The following is a 21,071-nucleotide window of genomic DNA, read 5'->3' on the forward strand; positions in this document are numbered from 1 at the left end:
AGAAAAGGACAAGTGAAAGAATGATATAAAAGACAAAAACGGTTAAGATAATTTTGAAATTAAGTTAAGAGTTAGATAGAAAGTGTAGTGGTAGTATTGGATAAGGAAAAGTCATAAGGATCATTAATTTGGAAATGAAAGACTAAGCAAGTATTTTGGAATGGTTGAAAGGCTTTAATATATATTTGAAGAAATGATGAATAAAATAAAGAGGAGAGGTCGGTCCTGGGAGTAAAAAGCATTAAAGAGGAGGCTTGAAGGGTTCCATCCTCTTCCACCGATGAGTTTGAATGTGTTAATCAAAGACGTACCCCACAAACAATTGACCTTCGTGTACGTAACCCAATCTTCCCATCCTCCTACTCCTATTTCACTTTCTATCCAATGTCATCTACTTTCAATCTCTTTTAATCTTTACAAATATTTCTATCTCTCTCTACAAAAATTTTCTATATTTTCTATTTTCGACAAAACTTTTTCTTCTTTGATCAAAATCTCCTTATATTTCTTTTTGGTGATAAAAACAAATATAATAAATAGAAACAATATTAGCCAATAACATCTACTATGAACTTAATGTACTTATAACATCTTACTCAAATATGCTTAGATTAGATTAATTAAGTGTGCTAATAGTCTTGTCATGTGATTAATACTCTAATAAGATACGATTCACTAGTTTCTATCACATTAAGGTGACGATGTTAATGTTTATTAGGCCAAGATGATTTCCATCTATAGCATGCATGATATTTTTTTTTGTCTATCATTATTTGTACGTGAGTATAAATTACAAAATTAATTTATGAAATAGTGATGGGTTTAGACTTATCGTAGTTTATTGTGATAAATTACTTAGTGTATCGGTTAAAAATGATTTTCATCAACATTTCTTATCTTAAAAATCCAAGTTATAAAATAATAAGGCAAGATGGTTGTTGTATTTTTTTTCTCGCTCTCTCTCACTACTTTCCTTTTCATGGGCATTACAAAAACATAGTATTAAAAATATCTAAACATAGTTTTAATGCATGTCCCCTTTTCATTTACGTCTACAATGAATTTTGGGTCCATTTGTGCTTCGGTATAATACTAAATTTCGTATAGTTGTATTTTATATATATATATATATATATATATATATATATATATATATATATATATATATATATATATAGTTGTTTTAACTAGTAAAGAATCAAAAAGTTGAGATAACTAAGTGGCTAATTAAGATTAATTTTTAATTAACCAGTATAAAGGAACAAAGGCAGTAAATACGTACAGAATAAAAAATATCATAACCAATAAACCTCAAAATCCATATCAACAAAAAAAAAATGTAACATGTGTGTCAGTTTTAGGTTTAGCCAAGTTTTGCTTACCAAGACATTTTGTACGTGTCGATCACCCCATTAGCATCTTAGGCTTTCCAGAAAAAACCACACCAACATTGACATCACTTGCATATTGTCAACAAAGAAAGAAAAGTTAGTATTATGTGATATTCATTCAATTAATAAATAGGAAAATATATAATTACTTATATGTGCAGATATTTTTAGTTAAATTGATATATTAATCATTTTTTTATTATCATTATCATAAAAATAATTTTTCTGATGTAATGAAAAAGTAATATAAGTAAAAGTTTAAGTTTCGTATGTATGTTCAACAACTATATGTGTGAAGATTTATTGAGGTTGGTAAATTTTATTCTCTTTGATTTTTTTAGCAATTATTATAATTATCATTCTCATCACTTTATCACTATTTTTCTATTGTGACAAATTACCACTAACTAAATTCACTACATTTATCATTATCACACATTTATTAATTATTTTTATATTATGCTAATCATCTCTTATTATTTATCTATCTATATATCTCTAGTATATAGATATAAATCAAATTTTCAGAAAATATTTTACCAAAATAAATGTATAAACATTTTGGTGATGTGAAATAGATGACCTTTAAGATCCGTGTGTCTATATATATATATATATATATATATATATATATATATATATATATATATATATATATATATATTATCAATATGACGTAAATTTTACTCTATAATGATTTTTTTTTCAGAGATAGAAATATTTGTGTTTTTTAGGTGGGATATATTGCGAAGAAAGTAAAATAAATAAGTGAAATTATATAAAAATGATAAAATTAAAGATGTTTTGGTAGAAAAAAAGAAAATAAAGAAAAAAACCATACAAAAAGGATTGATATAATGAATTTTACTAATTTTTTTAATTATTTTTACTTTATTTTATCTTCTTTAAAAAATGGAACTTATTTTTATTGTCTTTTGTCAATGATCATTAGCATTTTAATAAAACAAAATCAATTCTCTCTCTTTTTATCTAAAATTAGTGATAAAATAAATAGTAGAATCCATCTATTCTTTATTTAATTGCTCCCTTTCTGACACAATACCAAAGGGTTAAAAGATTTGCTCTTGAATAATAATAATAATAATAATAATAATATAATAATAATAATAATAATAGCTATTATTATTATTACTATTATTTTGGTCATAAATTTTTGCCCTACATGTCTCCTTCCATGGTTGTAGAGAAAGTGCTAGATTAAGAGGACTTAAATATTTCTTTACTTAGTTAAAGGTAGTAATAAATGTGTGTTGTTTTTTACTTCCTTTTCTCCTTTGGTTTCTTTTTCAATCTCTGAGTCTTGCAGATGGTACAACCTATTGGTTTATCTTTATCATCACAGAATAATGTTAAAGAATAATAGTGGATATTAATTAATTGTGAAAGCAAAATTTGCTTATGATGGTAAGTGATAACGTTTATCTAAACTGGTCATACACGCAAACCCTTCTTCTGGACCGATTAGGTAAATACTAGCATGGTACCCACACCCTACTCCTAATATTACAAACAAATCACATTAAATTTACAAAATCATCACAATATATGTACTTTATGTATATGACTTTTGTTAAGGTTTGCAAGTCAAAGAATAAAATTATTCATTATTCTTTCTAGTACTTATATTTTTTTCTAACTAGAGACATGCATATAAATATCAATATTTTAAATATTATTTTAGTGAGTTTTTTTTTTCATAGGTATAAAATTGCATTTCAAAATATTATTTTAAAATATTCACGTTAATAACAATTAACAATTTGATAAAGAAAATTATACTTGTAACTAAAAAATATAATTTTTTATTTTGCAAATAAAAACTGAGTATCGATATCAAGACTAGTAAAAGGAACATTAAAGGTCGACTACTAACAATCAACATCACGAAAGTCTTTGCAAGTCTTTAACATATAATTGATTATGTATTATCTTATAAATACATGTCGTATTGTCTAGGCATACAATTTATTCATAACATATACAATTCTATATGGTATTAGTAGTTTAGGTTTTAGATTTGATTTCTCTCTATTTTTATTCTCGGTGAACAGTACATGCGGCCACTATATGACCCTTTTCTCTTTCATCAATAATCATTTTCCTTCGGTGATCATTGCGATTAAAACTAGCTTCCTCTAACGACCACTTTGCTTCATTCACTGCTCCAACCCAGTCGATCATACTCCAACCTGGCAGATTGTGCTTTATATTCCTGACTATCCTTTTAACTTCATAAGCAAGCTCACTCCACCAAAACTCACTCTTTCTTTTTGCTAATAATTTTGTTCTTGTTCAAGATCAGTGTACCAAAGAGATGGGTGGAGTAGACCTAAGTCTCGAAGATTATCCTATCTCTCACAATTGGTTTCTTGTATCTGTCAGGATAAGACAACTTCATCTAATAAAAACCTTGGTTTTGAAGTTTAACTAAATAACATGAAACAAAGAAGTCTTTGTGTATGGAAAACTAACGAAGAAGTCTTTATGTATCGAAAGCTAACTCCAAACTAGAAAAACACTTAGCAAACCAAATACGATAAAACATCTAGGCTAAGAAAACAAACAACAATAAGTTAGAAAACCCCAAACCCGAATTAGGAAGCCAAACTTCAAGTAGGAACTAGGATAAAAAACACTAAGTTAGAAAACCCCAAACCTAAACTAGGAAACCAACCTTCAGTTAGCCACTGGGATAGAAAAATCCCAAGACAACTCTTAAGATAGAAGACAAATCATCAAAACACTGAGGTAGAGCATCCTAGAAAACCAACTCTAAGATAAAAGAAATACGAGATTAGAAAACCATAGATTAGGATAAAAGAACACAAAGCCATGAGCCAAAAAAAGGAAATGAATTTAACTCTATTCAGGAAATAGAGTAGAAAACAAAAGGTCTAAAATAGTAGGATAGAACTCTAACCAGAAAGAACATATCCAAAAGTTGTAGATGATCATCTAGGAGAAAGAATTAAACAATGAAAAATCATACTAAGAAAACTTAAGACATAAACCAAAGACAAACAACTCAAGACTTCGGAAAACAAGAAAACAACTTAGGATAATAATCAAAAAATAACTTAGAATGAAAACAAAAAACTTAGAACCTGAAACACAAAACACAACATAGAAAATCTTAGGTAAACGCTTAGGTCTTAGGAAATAGGAAAACATCTAGACTAAAACACCCAAACGCATGTCTAAACACTGTTATGCCTAAAGCATCTAAGCAATATTGCATTAAACGATCAATGCTTATAATACCTGGAATATGTATTCAACTTCTCTCGAAAACAAAACAAGTCAAGACAATGTCTCTGAAAAAACATATTAAAAGACATAATAATTAAAATATGAAAAAAAACTTAAGCAAGTTAAACGCTATCTGTCTAACAAGAGACAAAAGCTAAATAAGTGTTTACTTAACTAAACGGTATCATATGCTTAACAAGTACCTCATCTTATGATGTGTGTGTGTATATATATATATATATATACACACACACACACACTCACTTGGTATCTTCAGAAAAGAACTTAATTGCAAAATGCTACTTAATGGTAGAAATTCAAAAAACATTTTGTCATTTTGAGTAAGCATTAAATGACATTAAATGTTCAACGTTCAAAACTTGATTGTACATCAAAATGTTAGAAGTGAACTTTAAGTCTAACTCAACCCCACAAAATCGGCTTGTAAGGTGAGGTTTGCACCCACTTATAAACTATGAATTGGCCTTATCTCTAATCAATGTGGGACTTCCAACACACATCCCTCATGCCGAGGTATATACATCTCGAGCGTGGGATTAGACATTTTTAATGGATGGTCCGAATAGCAGCCCAATAGCGGGTGGAACAATATGTCCAACAAACAACAAATATCGCTAGGATAGGTTCTAACCATGGCTCTGATTCCATGTTAGAAGTGGACTTTAAGCCTAACTCAACCCCACAAAACCGGCTTGTAGGGTGAGGTTTGCACCCACTTATAAACTATGAATTGACCTTATCTCTAGTAGATGTGAGACTTCCAACACAAAATCATATCAGAAGTAGGTAACATGAAAGACATTCAGGGAATGATCTTTCCCTAGGAAACAGTAATATAAAACTTATGTAGAAACAAACCTCAAAAAAAGTAAAATACTAAAAGACTCTCAAAAATAAAGTGATAACAAAAGACAAGAATCCTAAAAAGATAAAAACATTAAAGATAAGTAGATTTGCTATATATGTATCTTTATCTTGTGTAGGACAATCACTACGAAGTTCATCTTATAGATGCCAGATTCAACTAGGACGACATCATGCCAACCTCCTACTAGTCATAGTCTTCAACAATTAATTATGATAATTCAAGATTAATAGGTAATTGAATCATGTGGCCCAAACACTTCCAGGTAAGGATCCATGAACAGTAGTATAAATAACGCATTTTATGAGGTATGTTAATTATATTCGTTAATTATCGTATTTATTGTTCGCTAAGGTATTTGGTTGACTTGAGTGTTGGAATGTCTTCTGGAGACATAATCCCTATCCAGCTTAGAGAGAACAAATAACCTTAAAAAGGATTAGCACCCTTGAAGTTAAAGACTTAAAACGTTTGGACTATTTAGAGAATATACATTTAGTTCTATAAGAACAAATACTATTACTAATCAGTTGAACTCTAATTAATTTAAAAAAAAAGTAGGTTAAAAATTAATTTACTCTTACAAATTTGACTTCTATGATAAAAATTATCCCATTTACACATTATAAATTGATTTATGAAACATATATATATCATACATGAACTAACTATTTGTCCATTAACAAAAATTGATAATAAGTTTAATAAACTTTAATATTATATTAAAAATGAGTTTAGATGAAACTTACTTATAAAACGAACTTGTAATATAATAATTAATTTTGTCTATATATTTTAAGTTAACATTATTTATAATCAATGTAAAATATATAAAATCTTATGGGTTTGAAAAAACAATATCCAACTCTTAATTTTCACGTGAATAATTTCAAACAATGAATATTTGAGTATCAAAAAATAATGACCAAGGTAACGTGTAATTTAAAGAAAAGTTATATAAATAAAAAGTGTGTATAAAATGAAAGAGAGAGAGAGAGAGAGAGAGAGAGAGAAGCACAGAACTGAGCAGAGTGATACTGATCACATATACTTCTCACGTTTTGGATCTGTCCATAGAAAACATTAATTAATTAGAAAGCAACTGATCTCACTTTCAAAGTTTCAACTTAAAACTTTTCTAAAGAAATTTATGTCCAAATAGGTCGCACCGTTCACTGTTGATGTGAAAGGATTACGTAATTTAAAGTTCAAATCGCCATTAAATGTATTGTATATACGAAACTTTATTACGTGATTATCCTATTTCACCTACAAGATGTAAAATAAGCCTTATTAGCGAATTAAATGAAAAATGGAAAAGATTATTCTATTCTACATTTAACATGATCATGATTGTAAAACCCTAAGTATTTTATTCATCTATATTATTATAATATATAAAATATATTTACAAATCTTTCATAAGAAAATTAAAATTAAATATTTTAAAAATAATTAATATTTCACCAACTAAGAAGATTTATATAATATAAAAAATATATACCTAAAATAATAATATTATTTTTAGAAAGACCATCAACAGTTTTATTGTTTCACATACTTACTCACATGTATTATGTTATATTCATGTGTAATATATGATTATTGAAGATAGACAAACTACAATATAACAGATAATATGATCGCTTAGTATAATTATAAGATACCATACACATTAAAATTTTATTATCATCTTAACTAGCCAATCACATAGAACAAAAACAATCAAATGTCTACACAAAACATGTCCTCACGTACATATATATGAAATCACAACTCACAAACTCTCAAAGACTTAGACATTTGACTCTATTTTCGGAAGATACATGAATTGAGCAGACACGGAGATTTTGTACCTGTCATGTGAACACTCAATAGATTTTGGTAATTACCACCTAGGGTATACTCCACCCTTAATATAGGACATATGCTCCCATCGTTATGATAGGGTTAAGTCCTATAGCTCACTAGAATGGTTCCCTTTCACACCAAATCTCGGTATAGGAACCTCTCTCGACTCTCATAATTAGATATCTTTCTCTATGTAAGTTGGATATTGTAGCTCAATAGTAAGTGAGCATCCAACAGTACAAGGTAACACTTGACACCCTAGACCATTAAACCTTTAAAAAGGACATTCAACACTTTGAAAAAGGCACCCAACACTTTGGACCTTTGAAGCTTATTGACTTGAGTTTTAAGAGTGGTTCCTAACGTTGTATCAGTATTCTTAACTTTTGATTTGACTAAAACAGGTTATCCAACTTGCATATCTAGGAAATTCTAGCTTTTTCTTACTTTAAAACACCTTGTTTGGTTAAAAAAAATCCCCAGATAAATCAAATTGAATAATCCTAACAAAATTAAATTAGTTCCACAAACAACTTTTTCAATTCAAACCAACTTAATCACTATCTCAAATCACCAATCATATCAAAATATCGTAGTTTAATAATGCATATTAGATTGGGTTCATTTGCATATGAGTTATTTCTATTCTTCTCAAGCATTTAATAGGTATAATTTTGTTTAAGCATTCTCAAATAGTGTTAATCAACCGATTTGATAGCATTATAACTCAAGTCCCAACATTCACATTTCAAAAATATCTATATACTTTCCAACACATCAACTTAAAATTCAAATACTTTAACTAAACATTTTAAAAAGCCAACTACCAAATTAGACAATACAATTAATCTCTTCACATCGAAATGAGAATTACATACTTATCATATCAATCAAACCATGCTTTGTCACAACTAATCAAATTCAATTAGATTTATTATAATTTACTAGCTTCCCTTACCTAGTTACACACTCCTAAACTCAAAAAGTGTTTCACACAAACTCTATCTCACATAGGTTGCTCTACCTGTTTATAGAAAATCTGGTCAACGATCAGAGCACACCCTTACCATTCTAACCGAACAAAGATTCACTTTGAGCCCTTTAACATCATATTCAAACTCCTTCGTACCCATATGCAACAAATTTACTAGCAAAACTCAAAGGTAGAGCAAAAGATGAACTTAATCTGTTCAAGATTCTTATTAGATACGATTGTAAACCTCAAGGCCAGGAGCCCTATGGCGTACTTTCATCTTTAAACATATGAAGGATGAAGTTTAAAGGACTAGAGAAAAGGCATACAAAGATTTTTATGAAGATAGTGGTTCTTATAAAATAAAATTTAGTTAATAAAAAATTTTGTTTATGATTTGACTTTTAAATAATAAAATAATTTAGCGTTATTTTTATAACTTGCTACTATTCCTAATTATTTTCTAAGTCCTCACAATGATTTTATATTACGTGAGTTCTTTTTACTATATTATGGTTATTTATTTGAAAAAAAATCAAACCTATTATTTATCACTAAAACAAAATAATTTTGTTTTTAAGCCTACTTTATTTTTCCTAATCCAAATTTTCAAATCTAATTCATAATTATTCAAATTTATATTACTCTAAGTCTATTTAAATGGATTTATCTCAAATCCAAATTCATATTGTGGGACTTTAAGTTTAATCCATTTAATTGAATTTGTTGGGTATTATTTTGAATTTTAAAAATCATATATCAAGGTACCTCTACTTCATTTCAAGTCACGAAATGTTTGGTCGGACTAGATATAAGAAAGTAGAATTGGGCTTAATCAAGACCACATTGGGTCTAGTCCAATAAAAACTTAGTTTAGTCAGGTTCATAATGAGGTGAATCGAGCTAGGTCCAAGTAAAGCTAAATTGGCCTAAGTAGAAAATGAACCAAGTTAGCCTGCGCCTCGTTTAAGAAAAATGTAGATTGAGACAAGTTTGGCAAATCCAAGTTGAGTAAGGCTTAGGAAAGGTCATGACGGATTAGGCCAGTTCGGTCCAATCCAAGTTGGATTTTGTTGATACATTGGACCTACATCTGATCGAGATTAATGACAAGTTGAGTTAGGTTGATCCCATATCGATTTGATTAGGATGACCCCACATTTAATGTAATTAACAAGTGAATTTAATCTAGATTTAATTCAATTTAAATTGGATTAGACAAATATAATCAATATGATTAGTTAAATTGAATTTAGAATTTAAATCCAATATATTTATTGGATTTACATTGTATGTGACTAAATTTTGAAAAATCTAATCTATGAACACCCCTAGTTTCTCCTTACCAAATTCACTATATAAGACAACTTATATTGATAAAAAAAAGTACTATAATGTTAGTAAAATACGTAGTTTACATTAGTCTATTATTAGGACTATAAAACTTTCAGTAATTTTCAATTTAGCTATTATATTAATCAACAACATGTATATAAAATAAACTGGTGTGCAAATATGTGTTATTTAGTTTTAGATTCTCATTAAACCATCTAATATTATAAAACAATCATGAATCATTGAACTCATCACTATCAACCATGATTATGACTATGATCACCATTCTCACTCATACTTCACAAAATGATATCAAAATTACATATAATGTGATGCTAAACATTCTAACTAATTCAATCTTCATTCTATGTAGATATGAATCGAGACACAATACATGTTGCACTAAATTAAATTTAGAATAAAATTATAAACATCAACTTCGATTCTAAAAAGCACACAAATAATCCAAATAAAAAAAAAAAGACAAATAACATGGACTTCCACTAAACTAAGGAGTTAAAAGAAATTACACTTGTATGAGTAGTATCCTCATGAAAAACTTTAACTATTAAACCTTTAGTAATGGAGTCAACTAGCATGAAATTAGTTCTTATATATTATATGAAATACTTTATATTATGAAACTTTTTCTTAACTAGACATTTAATGTCATTGATTTTGACATGGTTATACTCTTATTATTGTTGAAGCAAATAACTCAATTGATTATCATAAATTCACAATAGAGTTTCAATGATCTTTCAATATCGTTTACCACATGCAAACTTATGACAAACTTTCACAATCATATCCCAATGTTAGATGCTTCAAAACAAGTAATAAACTTGGTGGCTATGGTTGAAGAAAATACAATAGTTTGTTTAGTAAACTTTGAAGAGATAACTCCTCACACCAATAAATACATGCATCTAGATATGAAGCGTTTATTCTCTTAACATTCAAAAAAAATCAAAGTTGAAATACCATATAGCCTCCAAAAAGTTAGATGTTTAATGCGTACACCATATTTTACATTACTGGTGAAAATGTAATGTTTTGCATCTTACAGTTTTCAAGGGCATCATTGTCTAAGGCTAAATTTATTTCATTTAGCAATTGAGATATCTCCTCCTTTACTAAAATGATTTTGCCAAAATTATACATATTAAGAATTTTTTGAAGTCATTAATATACTATCCTAAACAGTGCATGAAGAAAATCTATCGGTCAATATTAAACTTATTTACAACCGTTTATGATATCATTCATATTAAGCTTGCTTCTTAAAAAGGAAATCTTCTAAAAATGACAGAAAGAACTCAACTAGTTAATACTATGAATTATACTCTAACAAACATGATGATGACTTACACGTTATGAATATTTTCAAAGAAAATAAAACTTATTTACTTTGTCTAGCTTGAGATTTTTTTTATACTCATGTTTTTTAGTTGGACTAATGCGATCTAGATTCTAAAGACCAAATATAATACATTTGTTCTTTATAATCTTCTTTAGTATGACTTGGTATTGCTTGATAGTATGATATTATTTTTAAAAATACTCTTTATATTGTTGGAAATGGTGAGCAAATTAACTTTTGAAATGATTGTTGGTGCTTTAATTCTAAATTTCTGAGTTAACGAGGATTTCTAGTAATAAGAAGGGTTGTCTTACTTCTAAAGTTAATTCTTTTATCTCTTTCATTCTCTTTGGTAACCATTTTGGGTTTTAACAATATTCAAAATGTGGTTCTTATGACCTTCCTAACTAGACCTTGAATAATTATGGTAATCTTAGTGAGAAAGTGACTAAAAGTTTCTTTTACATTTCTCCTATTTTTTCTAAGTGAAGTTTGATTTAGGAGAATTTCGTTCTCCTTTCCAAGACTCTTGTTCATTGAAAAATTTTACGTAATAAAATTCTCTCAGATAAGAAGATTCGATTTATAGGAATTAATGTGTTACATGTGTTCTTTATGCAAGAAATAACATAAGCTACGAAATCATGGCATGTTTAGCAAAGTCTAAACTTGGATTTGGCCATACACACAATTCAATGGTGCATTTAGATGTCATGTAATTCTTTTTGGAAAAATATGAATAATGATATTATTAACTTTACTATTTTAAAATTCTATGATAAAAAAAAATTTAAAGCAAGTAGATTTTTCCGAATCCTTTGGAAAATGCCTAATATTGATGAAAATGAAACACTGATGGACTTGTTAAAGAGGCCTTAATCATATTGCTTATGGAGATATTTTCAACGAATTCTCATTAACATTTGTTTTCTTACCTTAGAATTAATAAATCCTTTTATGCGGAGCTTATGACTACTGTATTGTCAATAAAAATTTATATGAATTGTTGTTAGATTTATCTTAATTCATCAAAATTTTAATTTCCTCAAATTATTTCTTGGGTTTCTAATTAAAAGTTGTTATAATATAAACACTACGGTTTCTCAGATTTATTATGAAGACAATCATTGTGCTAACTTTGAGATTGAAGTAAACACTTTTATAATAAGTACTAACTTTTATATATGATTTAATGATATTTCTACTAGTTTTAGTTTAAATTTTTTTTTCATAATAAGTACCAACTTTCAAAAATGTTGATACTTTAAAAAAATATTAATATATTTTGAAACATCAAAATCCATCAATGTATTTTGAAGACATAACAGAAAATTAACACAAAAAACCTAACAGAAAATCCAAATTCACCAAATAGGTCGGTAAAATGTTTGCCAAATTACCACCACACAACCCAGTTTCCAATTATTTATACCACTGTTTTCTAAGCCTACCCATAACAGTAACGTTTTCTTTTAAGGAATTTTGGCTTCAAGGAGCATGCATCAACTGAACAGAAATGATATAACTCAAAAACCAGAAGAAAATAACTAAAACATTCACAAATGGCTGTAATTGGGTAATTCATCTAACTAAAGAATAATGGTACCACACGTGAAGCCCTTATAATTTTATTTTTTAAATTTAGATACTTCATTAATAGTACTTATTGATCTGCATATGATACACTCCATCCTTTGATCAAGCTTTCCTCAAACTTAAAAGGTTTCCACAAGTCAAAAGGCTACAATCGAATGAACAAGGGGTCATCTGAACTCAAGTTACACATAATGATTTAACTTTGATACCCTCAGGCTTTCACTACGTATTGCTAATACATTCTCCGTACAGTAATCACAGAATTTGCACAGTCAGTCTTCATGGACGGAACAATTTCCAAGTTTCAATGGAAGAAGGATGAGCAAATTTCATCAACACCTCAACCGATGCAATGTTTTCCTGCCCAAAAATATAATTATTAGCACAAAATGAAAGATAGACAGTGCAAGTTCTTCATGTTCCAATGTAGAAAGCACACAAACAAGAAACCAATGTTTGGTTAACAACTAGTTACATAAGAATCTATAATTGTCAATGAATAAAGATTAACCAAAGCTTTTTCTCATCATTTGTGATCAGGTACATGGATCAAACAATGCCTGTGTTTTTACCAAAAGCAAATTCTGTAGATATGCGTCAGTATGGAAAGTATAGAAAGTATAAATTGTTACACCAGCATCAGATTTATATTATAGATATAAAACATTCCCCTTTGCTGATCTGTATCTGAAATTTATTGTGACACCTAAGCCTCAGAGTCACAATCAGTCGAGGACCTATGTTAAATTGATGGGGTGCATTCACTCTGTATATAACTGAAATTTTATACTTTAGCCCCTCATTTTTTATATATTTAAAACCCCCATCCCCAATTTCCATTCTGACGTCAAATTTTCTTTTGCTATCAAGTTTCGTTCATTCATTCGGTTCCATTTTTAACTGAGTACTTTTCACTTTATTTACCTAGACATTCCATTCCGTGTCAATTTATCCATTCCATGATGATGACGATGATTATAATAGTCAATACTACTACATTTATTTTTTAAAATATATTGTCCCCAATGGTCCAAGGTCCTGGATTTGCTACTACCACATTGAGAAATCACATCTTTTACAAGTACAAGATACAAAAGTCATAATATGTGAGAACTTATGCAAGCCAAGAACATTACTAACACAAATTTGCAAATCTTTGTTACGAATGGTGTGGGTAGTGAGCATGTGGGGGACGTGGGACCTAATGGTCACATGGCAAAGAGGGAGGAAAACAACAGCAACTGCAAAAGTGACTGGAAAAGAGCCATTTCCGCACTGAATGATTACGTGATTATAAAAAAAGGGGCATTGCTACAGGAGAAGGGTGTGCAGGATATGAATTGTCTCCTTCTCTCTCTTGGCCCTTTTGGGATATTCTTTTGCCAATTCTGGTATTTTTGCATTTCCACTACTTGTACAGATTTTCAGTTTATTACTCTATCATTTTTTCAATTATATGAAAAGTTTCATATTCCATATTACGACTTAGAGTATTATACTCCCACCAATTCCTTATTATTTCATTTGTTATCAAAGTTCATTACATTTTGGTTCTTTCCTCGCCACCATGGCCGAAAACACACGCCTTAATTTGAGGCCAACGTAAAGAAAATCCTTGACGTTTCCCACAGAATAACCCTGGTGGTTCAAACTCCAAAAGCAATCCACCATTTCAGGTAAGGAATATTAAGCTTGATTTTCCTAAATTTGACATTTTCCTAAATTTGACGGTACAAATGTGCTGCATTGGATTTTTAAGGCTGAACACTTTTTTGAGTATTACTCCACCCAAGCTCCAAGCTTCACTATTGTTGTGATTCATTTGGAGAAGGATGTTGTACCTTGGTTTTAGGTGACGCAAAACAACAACCCTTTCCTGGGAAGCTTTTACTAAGGCATTAAAACTCGAATTTGGTCCTTCTCCTTATGCATGTCCACGCTCAGCTCTATTTAAACTATCACAATTGGGCTGTCAATGATTATTATGTAGAGTTCACTACTTTGGCTAATTGTGTTACAAGACTTCCAGTTGACGCCATATTAGATTGTTTCTTGAGTGGCCTCAAACTTGAAATTAGAAGAGATGTGTTGGCTCAGTCACCTAATTTTGTACTTAAAGTTGTGTCTTTAGCCAAACTTTTTGAAAAAAAATACACTCCTCACCCGAAACCTTACTTTTCATCTAGCTACCCCAAACCCTTCAACACAAAACAAACCTCAAGCCAACAATTGAAACCAAATGCCTTACCACCCCTATTAACCCCACCAAACATGAAACCATTTAGCCAACCTTTCAAACCATCCACTGTCAAAAACATCACCCCGGTTGGAATGCAAAGTCGTAGAGAAAAGGTTGTATTAAACTTGCGATGACAATTTCACCCCAACCCATAGATGTCCTAATAAACAATACCTATTGCTCTAATATGAGAAGGCCGAGGGACCTCCGGATAAACCAACCCGTACCCACAACTTACTAATACCAACACTAACCCTCTTTTCGACCATCATCTCTCCTTCAACACCTTTAAAGGCTTTCACGCAGTGGGTACAATGCAATTCCAGGGCTCTATTCAAGGTTTTTCTATTCAGATTTTGTTAGACGATGGCAATTCTGATAATTTTCTACAACCACGTCTTGCAAATTACTTGAAATTACTTATTGAACCCATTTCTAGTTTTCCAGTTATGGTGGGCAATGGAAACTCGTTGACGTTGAAGGACTGATTTGAGAACTCAAGGTGGCAGTACAGGGCTGTACACTTACTCTTCCAGTGTATTTATTACCGGTTTTTGGCACAGATTTGGTTTTAGGCGCATCCTAGCGGGCGACATTAGGTCCCATATTTTAGATTATAGTGTTTTGACTCTGAAATTTTACTTGAATGGTGATTTTATTATTCTCCATGGTGATAACTCTACGATTCCAACCCCAACGCAATTCCATCACATATAGAGAATGTTTCACACACATGTTCTTGCTAAATGCTATACATTACAACTTCAAGTTCTCGAGATGCCACAGGATCAAGGGGTTAACTTCCCGGCTGACTTACACCCAGATTTAGCACTTCTATATAATTACAAATCTATTTTTGACAAACCTTTTGGCTTATCACCGGATAGGTCTCATAATCACTAGATTCCCTTGTTGTCAGGTACTAATCCTGTGAAAGTTCGACCTTACCGGTATCCACATGGCCATAAGGTGCAGATTGAGCACATGGTTGTTGAGATGTTAATGAAGGCATTATTTCTCCTACCAATAGCCCATTATCTTCATCAATACTCTTAGTCAAGAAAAAAGATGGCACATGGCAGTTTTGTACCGATTACAGGGCTCTAAACATGGTCACCGTTAAGGATAGCTTTCCCATCCCTAACGATGAATTATTGGATGAACTTGGGGTGCTCAATATTTCTCCAAGCTTGATCTTCGCTCAAGCTATTATCAAATTTTGGTGGCACCAAAGGATAGATTCAAAACAGCTTTTCGAACTCATCAAGGCCATTACGAATGGCTTGTTATGCCCTTTGGGCTCACCAATGCCCCTGCTACCTTCCAAAGCTTAATGAATTTTGTTTTCCAAAGTTTGTTGAGAAAATCGATGTTAGTACTTTTTGATGATATATTGATCTATAGTGCATCTTGGCCACTTCATTTACACCACTTGGAAGCTATACTTCGAATTTTACAATAACACCATCTATTTGCCAAATTGTCAAGTGTCATTTTAGTATACATAAGGTGGAATACCTTGGTCAAATTGTCTCAAGTAAGGATGTCTCGATGGACCACAATAAGGTGAAGACAATTTTGGATTGGCAAATCCCAACATCAGTGAAGCAATTACATGGATTTTTGAAATTGATTGGGTACTATTGTCAATTAATAAAGGGCTATGCTTCCATAGTTGTTCCCTAAACCAATTTGCTGAAAAAGTTTAATTTCCATTGGGATTCTCAAGCCAATCTTGCTTTTGATAACCTCAAGACAGTCGTCACCAAGGCTCTTGTTTTGGCATTCTTTAACTTCTCCAATCCATTCATATTGGAAACTAATGCATCAGGGACAGGCATCGGTGTCGTTCTTAGTCAATCCCAACACCCAATTGCCTTCTTCTCCAAAAATTGTCACCACAAATGCAGAAGCAATCTGCCTATACATGAGAATTCCATGCAATCACCAAGGCTATAGCGAAATTTCGACACTACTTGGACATAAGTTCGTCATACGCACCAATCAAAAAAGCTTAAAATGTATCATGGAACAAGCCATTCATACTCCAGAACAACAAGCTTGGCTACACAAGTTATTAACGTATGATTTTACCATCGAGTATAAGCCTAGCACGGAGAACCTAGTTGCAGATGCCTTGTCAAGATCCTATTTCAAGGCTTTTTCTCAGCTTAAGTGGGATCTCATCACAAACCTGCGTGATGCAGTTGCTTCTGATTCAAAACTCTGTGATATTATAAGACTTTGTAACGCTAGCACCCTCAAGTCCTCATTATTCCATTCATAATCAATTGTTGTTCTGCACAGACTTGGGGTACCATACTAGCATCCCTTGATTAAAACTATCTTGCAAGAGTTCCACAACAATCCCATAGGTGGCCACTCGGGTATTGCGCACCTTGGCACGGATTTCTTCTCAGTTTTACTGGTAAGGTATGCACCATGATATTAAAGCTTATGTCCAACAATGTTTGATATGCCAACAAGCCAAATCCTCCACTACATTGCCCGTGGACTCTTACAACCCCTCCCTATCCCTCACTAGATTTGGGAAGACTTGGCCATGAATTTTACTGTTGGCCTTCCCCATCTTATGGCTTCTCCATGATTATGTTTGTCATTGATCGCCTCTCTAAGTATGCACATTTTTGCATGCTTAAGGCAAATTATTCAAGCAAGCAAGTAGCTAAAGTGTTCATGATCCATTGTAAAGTTGCATGGGATACAAAAGCCAATAGTTTCAGATTGTGTAATACTGGTATAATACTTCCTTCCAAACTAGCATTGGCATGACACCCTTCAAATCAGTTTATGAGAGAGACCCTCCTAATCTTCCTAATATGTGAAGGATGCCACAAAAGAATTTGACAAAAGCACAAAATCTAATGAAGAAATATGTAGATCATAAACGAGTTCATGGTGGAGTTCCAAGTGGAAGACCTTGTGCTTGTGAAACTCCAACAGTATCAGCAACATTTAGTTGCTCTTCACAAAAACTAAAAGCTTGGCCTTTGTTATTTTGGTCCTTTCCCAGTAATGCAACAAATTGGACATGTTGCTTACAAATTATCATTGCCACTTACAGAAAAGATCCACCCGATTTTCCATGTCTTTATTGAAAGAGTTCAAAGGAGGAAATCAACAACCATATCTACCCTTGCCTTTCCTCACAAATGAATGTGGCCTTGTCATTCAATTGCTCAAGGCGTTACAATCCAGAGTCATCTTACGAGCGAATCAACATATACCTTAAGTACTGATCCAATGGAAGGGTTAGATATCTCCAAAGCTACTTGAGAAAATCTGCGTACGTAACTTCAACCTACGGGGAAAGAAATGTTATGAATGGTGAGGGTAGTGAGCAAGTGGGGGATGTGGGACCCAATGGACACATGCCAAAGAGGAGGAAAACAAGAGCAATTGCAAAAGTGGCAGGGAGGAAAACCAGAGCAACCGCAAAAGTGGCAAGAAAAGAATAGCCAATTCAGCATTGAAGAATTTCGTGTGGAGCACTACGTGATTATAAAAAAAGGGGGGGTATTGCTACAGGAGAAGGGTGTGCAAGATATAAATTGTCTCTTTCTCTCTCTTGGCCCTTTTGGGATATTCTTCTGCCAATTCTGTTATTTTTGCATTTCCACTACTTGTATTGATGGACAGTTTATTCCTCTATCATTTTTCCAATTATATGAAAACTTTCATATTCCATATTACGATACAAAGTGTTCTATTCTCATCAATTACTTATTATTCCATTTGTTATCCAAGTTCATTACAATCTTCTTCACAGGGAGCAAATAATTTTGCAATAAACAGTTGGTCAGAATCACAGCAACAAATATGAACCATAATGTTTGGTCCCTCCCCTGGAGAAAATTGCAAAAGAAATATTCATCTATCCTGTTTTGTTTCACTTTTTCGTACTGCATAATCAGGAGAAAACATGCCTCAATCTTAATACTAGTTTTGCAAGAAAACTGAACAACAAGATAAAAACCAGAAAGGAAAAAAATTCCAATATTATTATTGATATTGGTCATAATTGCTATGACAATCATTTAATCTATAAGGAAAGAATTTAAAAAGTAAACAGAGTAGAAAAGGTGAATCAAGCAAGCAAAAAAGCAGGAAAAGAAATATTATCCTTAGGGCAAGCAATAGAATTGATTTTGTATACAGATATTTTAGGAGGAATTAGCATATTAGAGACTCACAGCTATTGCCTATTTTCATCTTCTTCCGCTTGACATGCTTACTGTCCCTTTGGCTTATGGTCTTATGCTGCTCCATAGGGTGATACTTCATAGACGTCAACTCTTCTTTTGCAGTATCAAGCCTGCGTTTTTCATCTTTCTGGAACAATTTTCTGTAAGTAACAACCCGATGAAGCTTTACATATGATACGGAAATCAACACTTACATAGAACAGCTCCAACCCTTCAATCTGTTGCTTACAAAGATTTAGTTCCATCTCAAGAGCGTGTATCCGACATTCAGCAGCCACAGCACTCTGCTCAACCATTTGGTTTTGCATAATTCGGACAACCTCCGGTTGCCACACATTCAAAGGAACAAAGGCTTGTCTACAAAAAAAAAAAAAAAAAAAAAAAAAAAAAACTCACAAAACCCCCATCAACACCAAAGCTAGCTAAGCTAATAAATGCAATAAAGCCTACAGCAAACCCACCATGGAGCAAAAAATATAGCTCATACTCTTAGAATATGAGTTTAGGTGCCTAACTCAATCTTGTAAAATCAGTTGGTAAGGTAAGAACAATCCAAACTTCATATAAGCCATATTTGTAGTCTCTATGAGACAAAACACCATCCAGGTTCCAATTGAGTCTCCAATGATGTAGCAACTATGGCCTCCAATGAGGCCACGACTATGCCAGGTAAGGGTGACTGTAATTTATTTAGGTGACTTTCCAATGGATAAAAATTACATTAGTCAATAGCTGCAGCTAGTTACCCCGGAAATGAAAAATCAATTCACCCCATTACTGTTCTGTTATATAAACAAGAACATAAAACTCAGACATAACACCAAAAAGATAGCATAACCAATATGTTGAAAAACAATCCGCAACAAGAATTTTGGCCCCCACAACAGAGTCCATATAGGATCGGCATTAGCATTCAACTAAAACACAGATGAATAAAAGAAAAAAGGCTCTGATATGTGTGTGTGAGACGAAAGATTAAGTGGGTAGAGTACCTGGCCCTAAGCAAATTGGACAAGTCTTGAGCAGTTTGTGTGGCTGTGGCGGTTTCTTGAGCAACAAGTGTCTGAATTTCTCTGAGTTTTCTAGAATGTTCCACAATCTGGCTCTCCTTTCTCAACACAGCCCTCCTATGAGCAGCTATTCTCCTCTCCTTTCTCAACACAGCCCTCCTACGAGCAGCTATTCTCCACTCGTTGTCCCTCTCAAACCTAACTACCCAAAAACTCACTTCATAAATAAGTAATAAAAATTTGAGCTTTAAAAATACCCAGACAAGAAAATCACACAAAAAGCAAGAGGGCGAGCTAAGAAGTGTTGAAAACACAGAACAGAATTCGCACCTTAATTTATATAGAGATTTAGAAGAAGTGGAAGAAGAAGGATGGGTTTGGGGATAGTCGGCGGAGAGAAGGCGGTTCCAAAGAAGATCCTCGGAGGAGAGGCGGTGCAGGCGGCGGCATGAGATGGAGACGCAGCAGAGATCCTGGCAGCTGAGACCCCTGCTTTCGATTCCAATTTCTAGAATTCGCTGCCATAGTTCTTCTGGGAGAAAGGACATTCTCCGAATTCCAACAAAATGTTCAAAAGCTATAATTGCAGCCTATGATATACCCAAAAATATTTCTTTATATTTCCGATCAATATTACCTATTATTAAATTAAATTTATTCAGTAAAATTTTAATGTACTTTAAAAAAAAACTCATAGACTTAACTTCTTCAATAAAAAAAATTAATTAAAATATTAATTTGTGGTAAATAAATTTTTGCTAAGAATTATATTTACAACAATTTGAATTAGATCCTATATAATTCAAGTTGGTAAAAGAAAAAAAAAAGAATTATATTTTCTATTAGTATGTATGGTTATTTATTTGAAAAAAATTCAAACCTATTATTTATTACTAAAACAAAATGATTTTGTTTTTAAGCTTATTTTACT

The 21,071-nt window shown here is 31.7% G+C and overlaps 1 protein-coding gene across 3 annotated transcripts; it reads right to left on the reverse strand.

Annotated features, from left to right (window-relative positions):
* Nucleotides 1-12,695: 12,695 nt before the first annotated feature.
* LOC108326768 (F-box protein SKIP24) lies at nucleotides 12,696-20,729 on the reverse strand. Of its 3 annotated transcripts, XR_008247008.1 has the most exons (6): nucleotides 20,471-20,729; nucleotides 20,123-20,338; nucleotides 19,325-19,487; nucleotides 19,119-19,257; nucleotides 18,153-18,226; nucleotides 12,696-13,025 (listed from the first exon to the last, which is right to left on the reverse strand). XR_008247008.1 is itself a non-coding variant. In XM_017560322.2 (5 exons), coding segments are annotated over exons 1-5 (738 nt in total). In that variant the 5' UTR covers nucleotides 20,689-20,728; the 3' UTR covers nucleotides 12,696-13,023. The 3 variants fall into 3 exon arrangements, 2 of the variants coding, with proteins under 2 accessions (XP_017415811.2, XP_052729036.1); XM_017560322.2 differs by lacking the exon at nucleotides 18,153-18,226 and having other exon boundaries at nucleotides 20,471-20,728; XM_052873076.1 differs by lacking the exon at nucleotides 12,696-13,025 and having other exon boundaries at nucleotides 18,152-18,226.
* Between the last annotated feature and the right edge of the window lie 342 nt (nucleotides 20,730-21,071).

Source organism: Vigna angularis, chromosome 2 (assembly GCF_016808095.1).
Source record: "Vigna angularis cultivar LongXiaoDou No.4 chromosome 2, ASM1680809v1, whole genome shotgun sequence".
Taxonomy (NCBI): domain Eukaryota; kingdom Viridiplantae; phylum Streptophyta; class Magnoliopsida; order Fabales; family Fabaceae; genus Vigna; species Vigna angularis.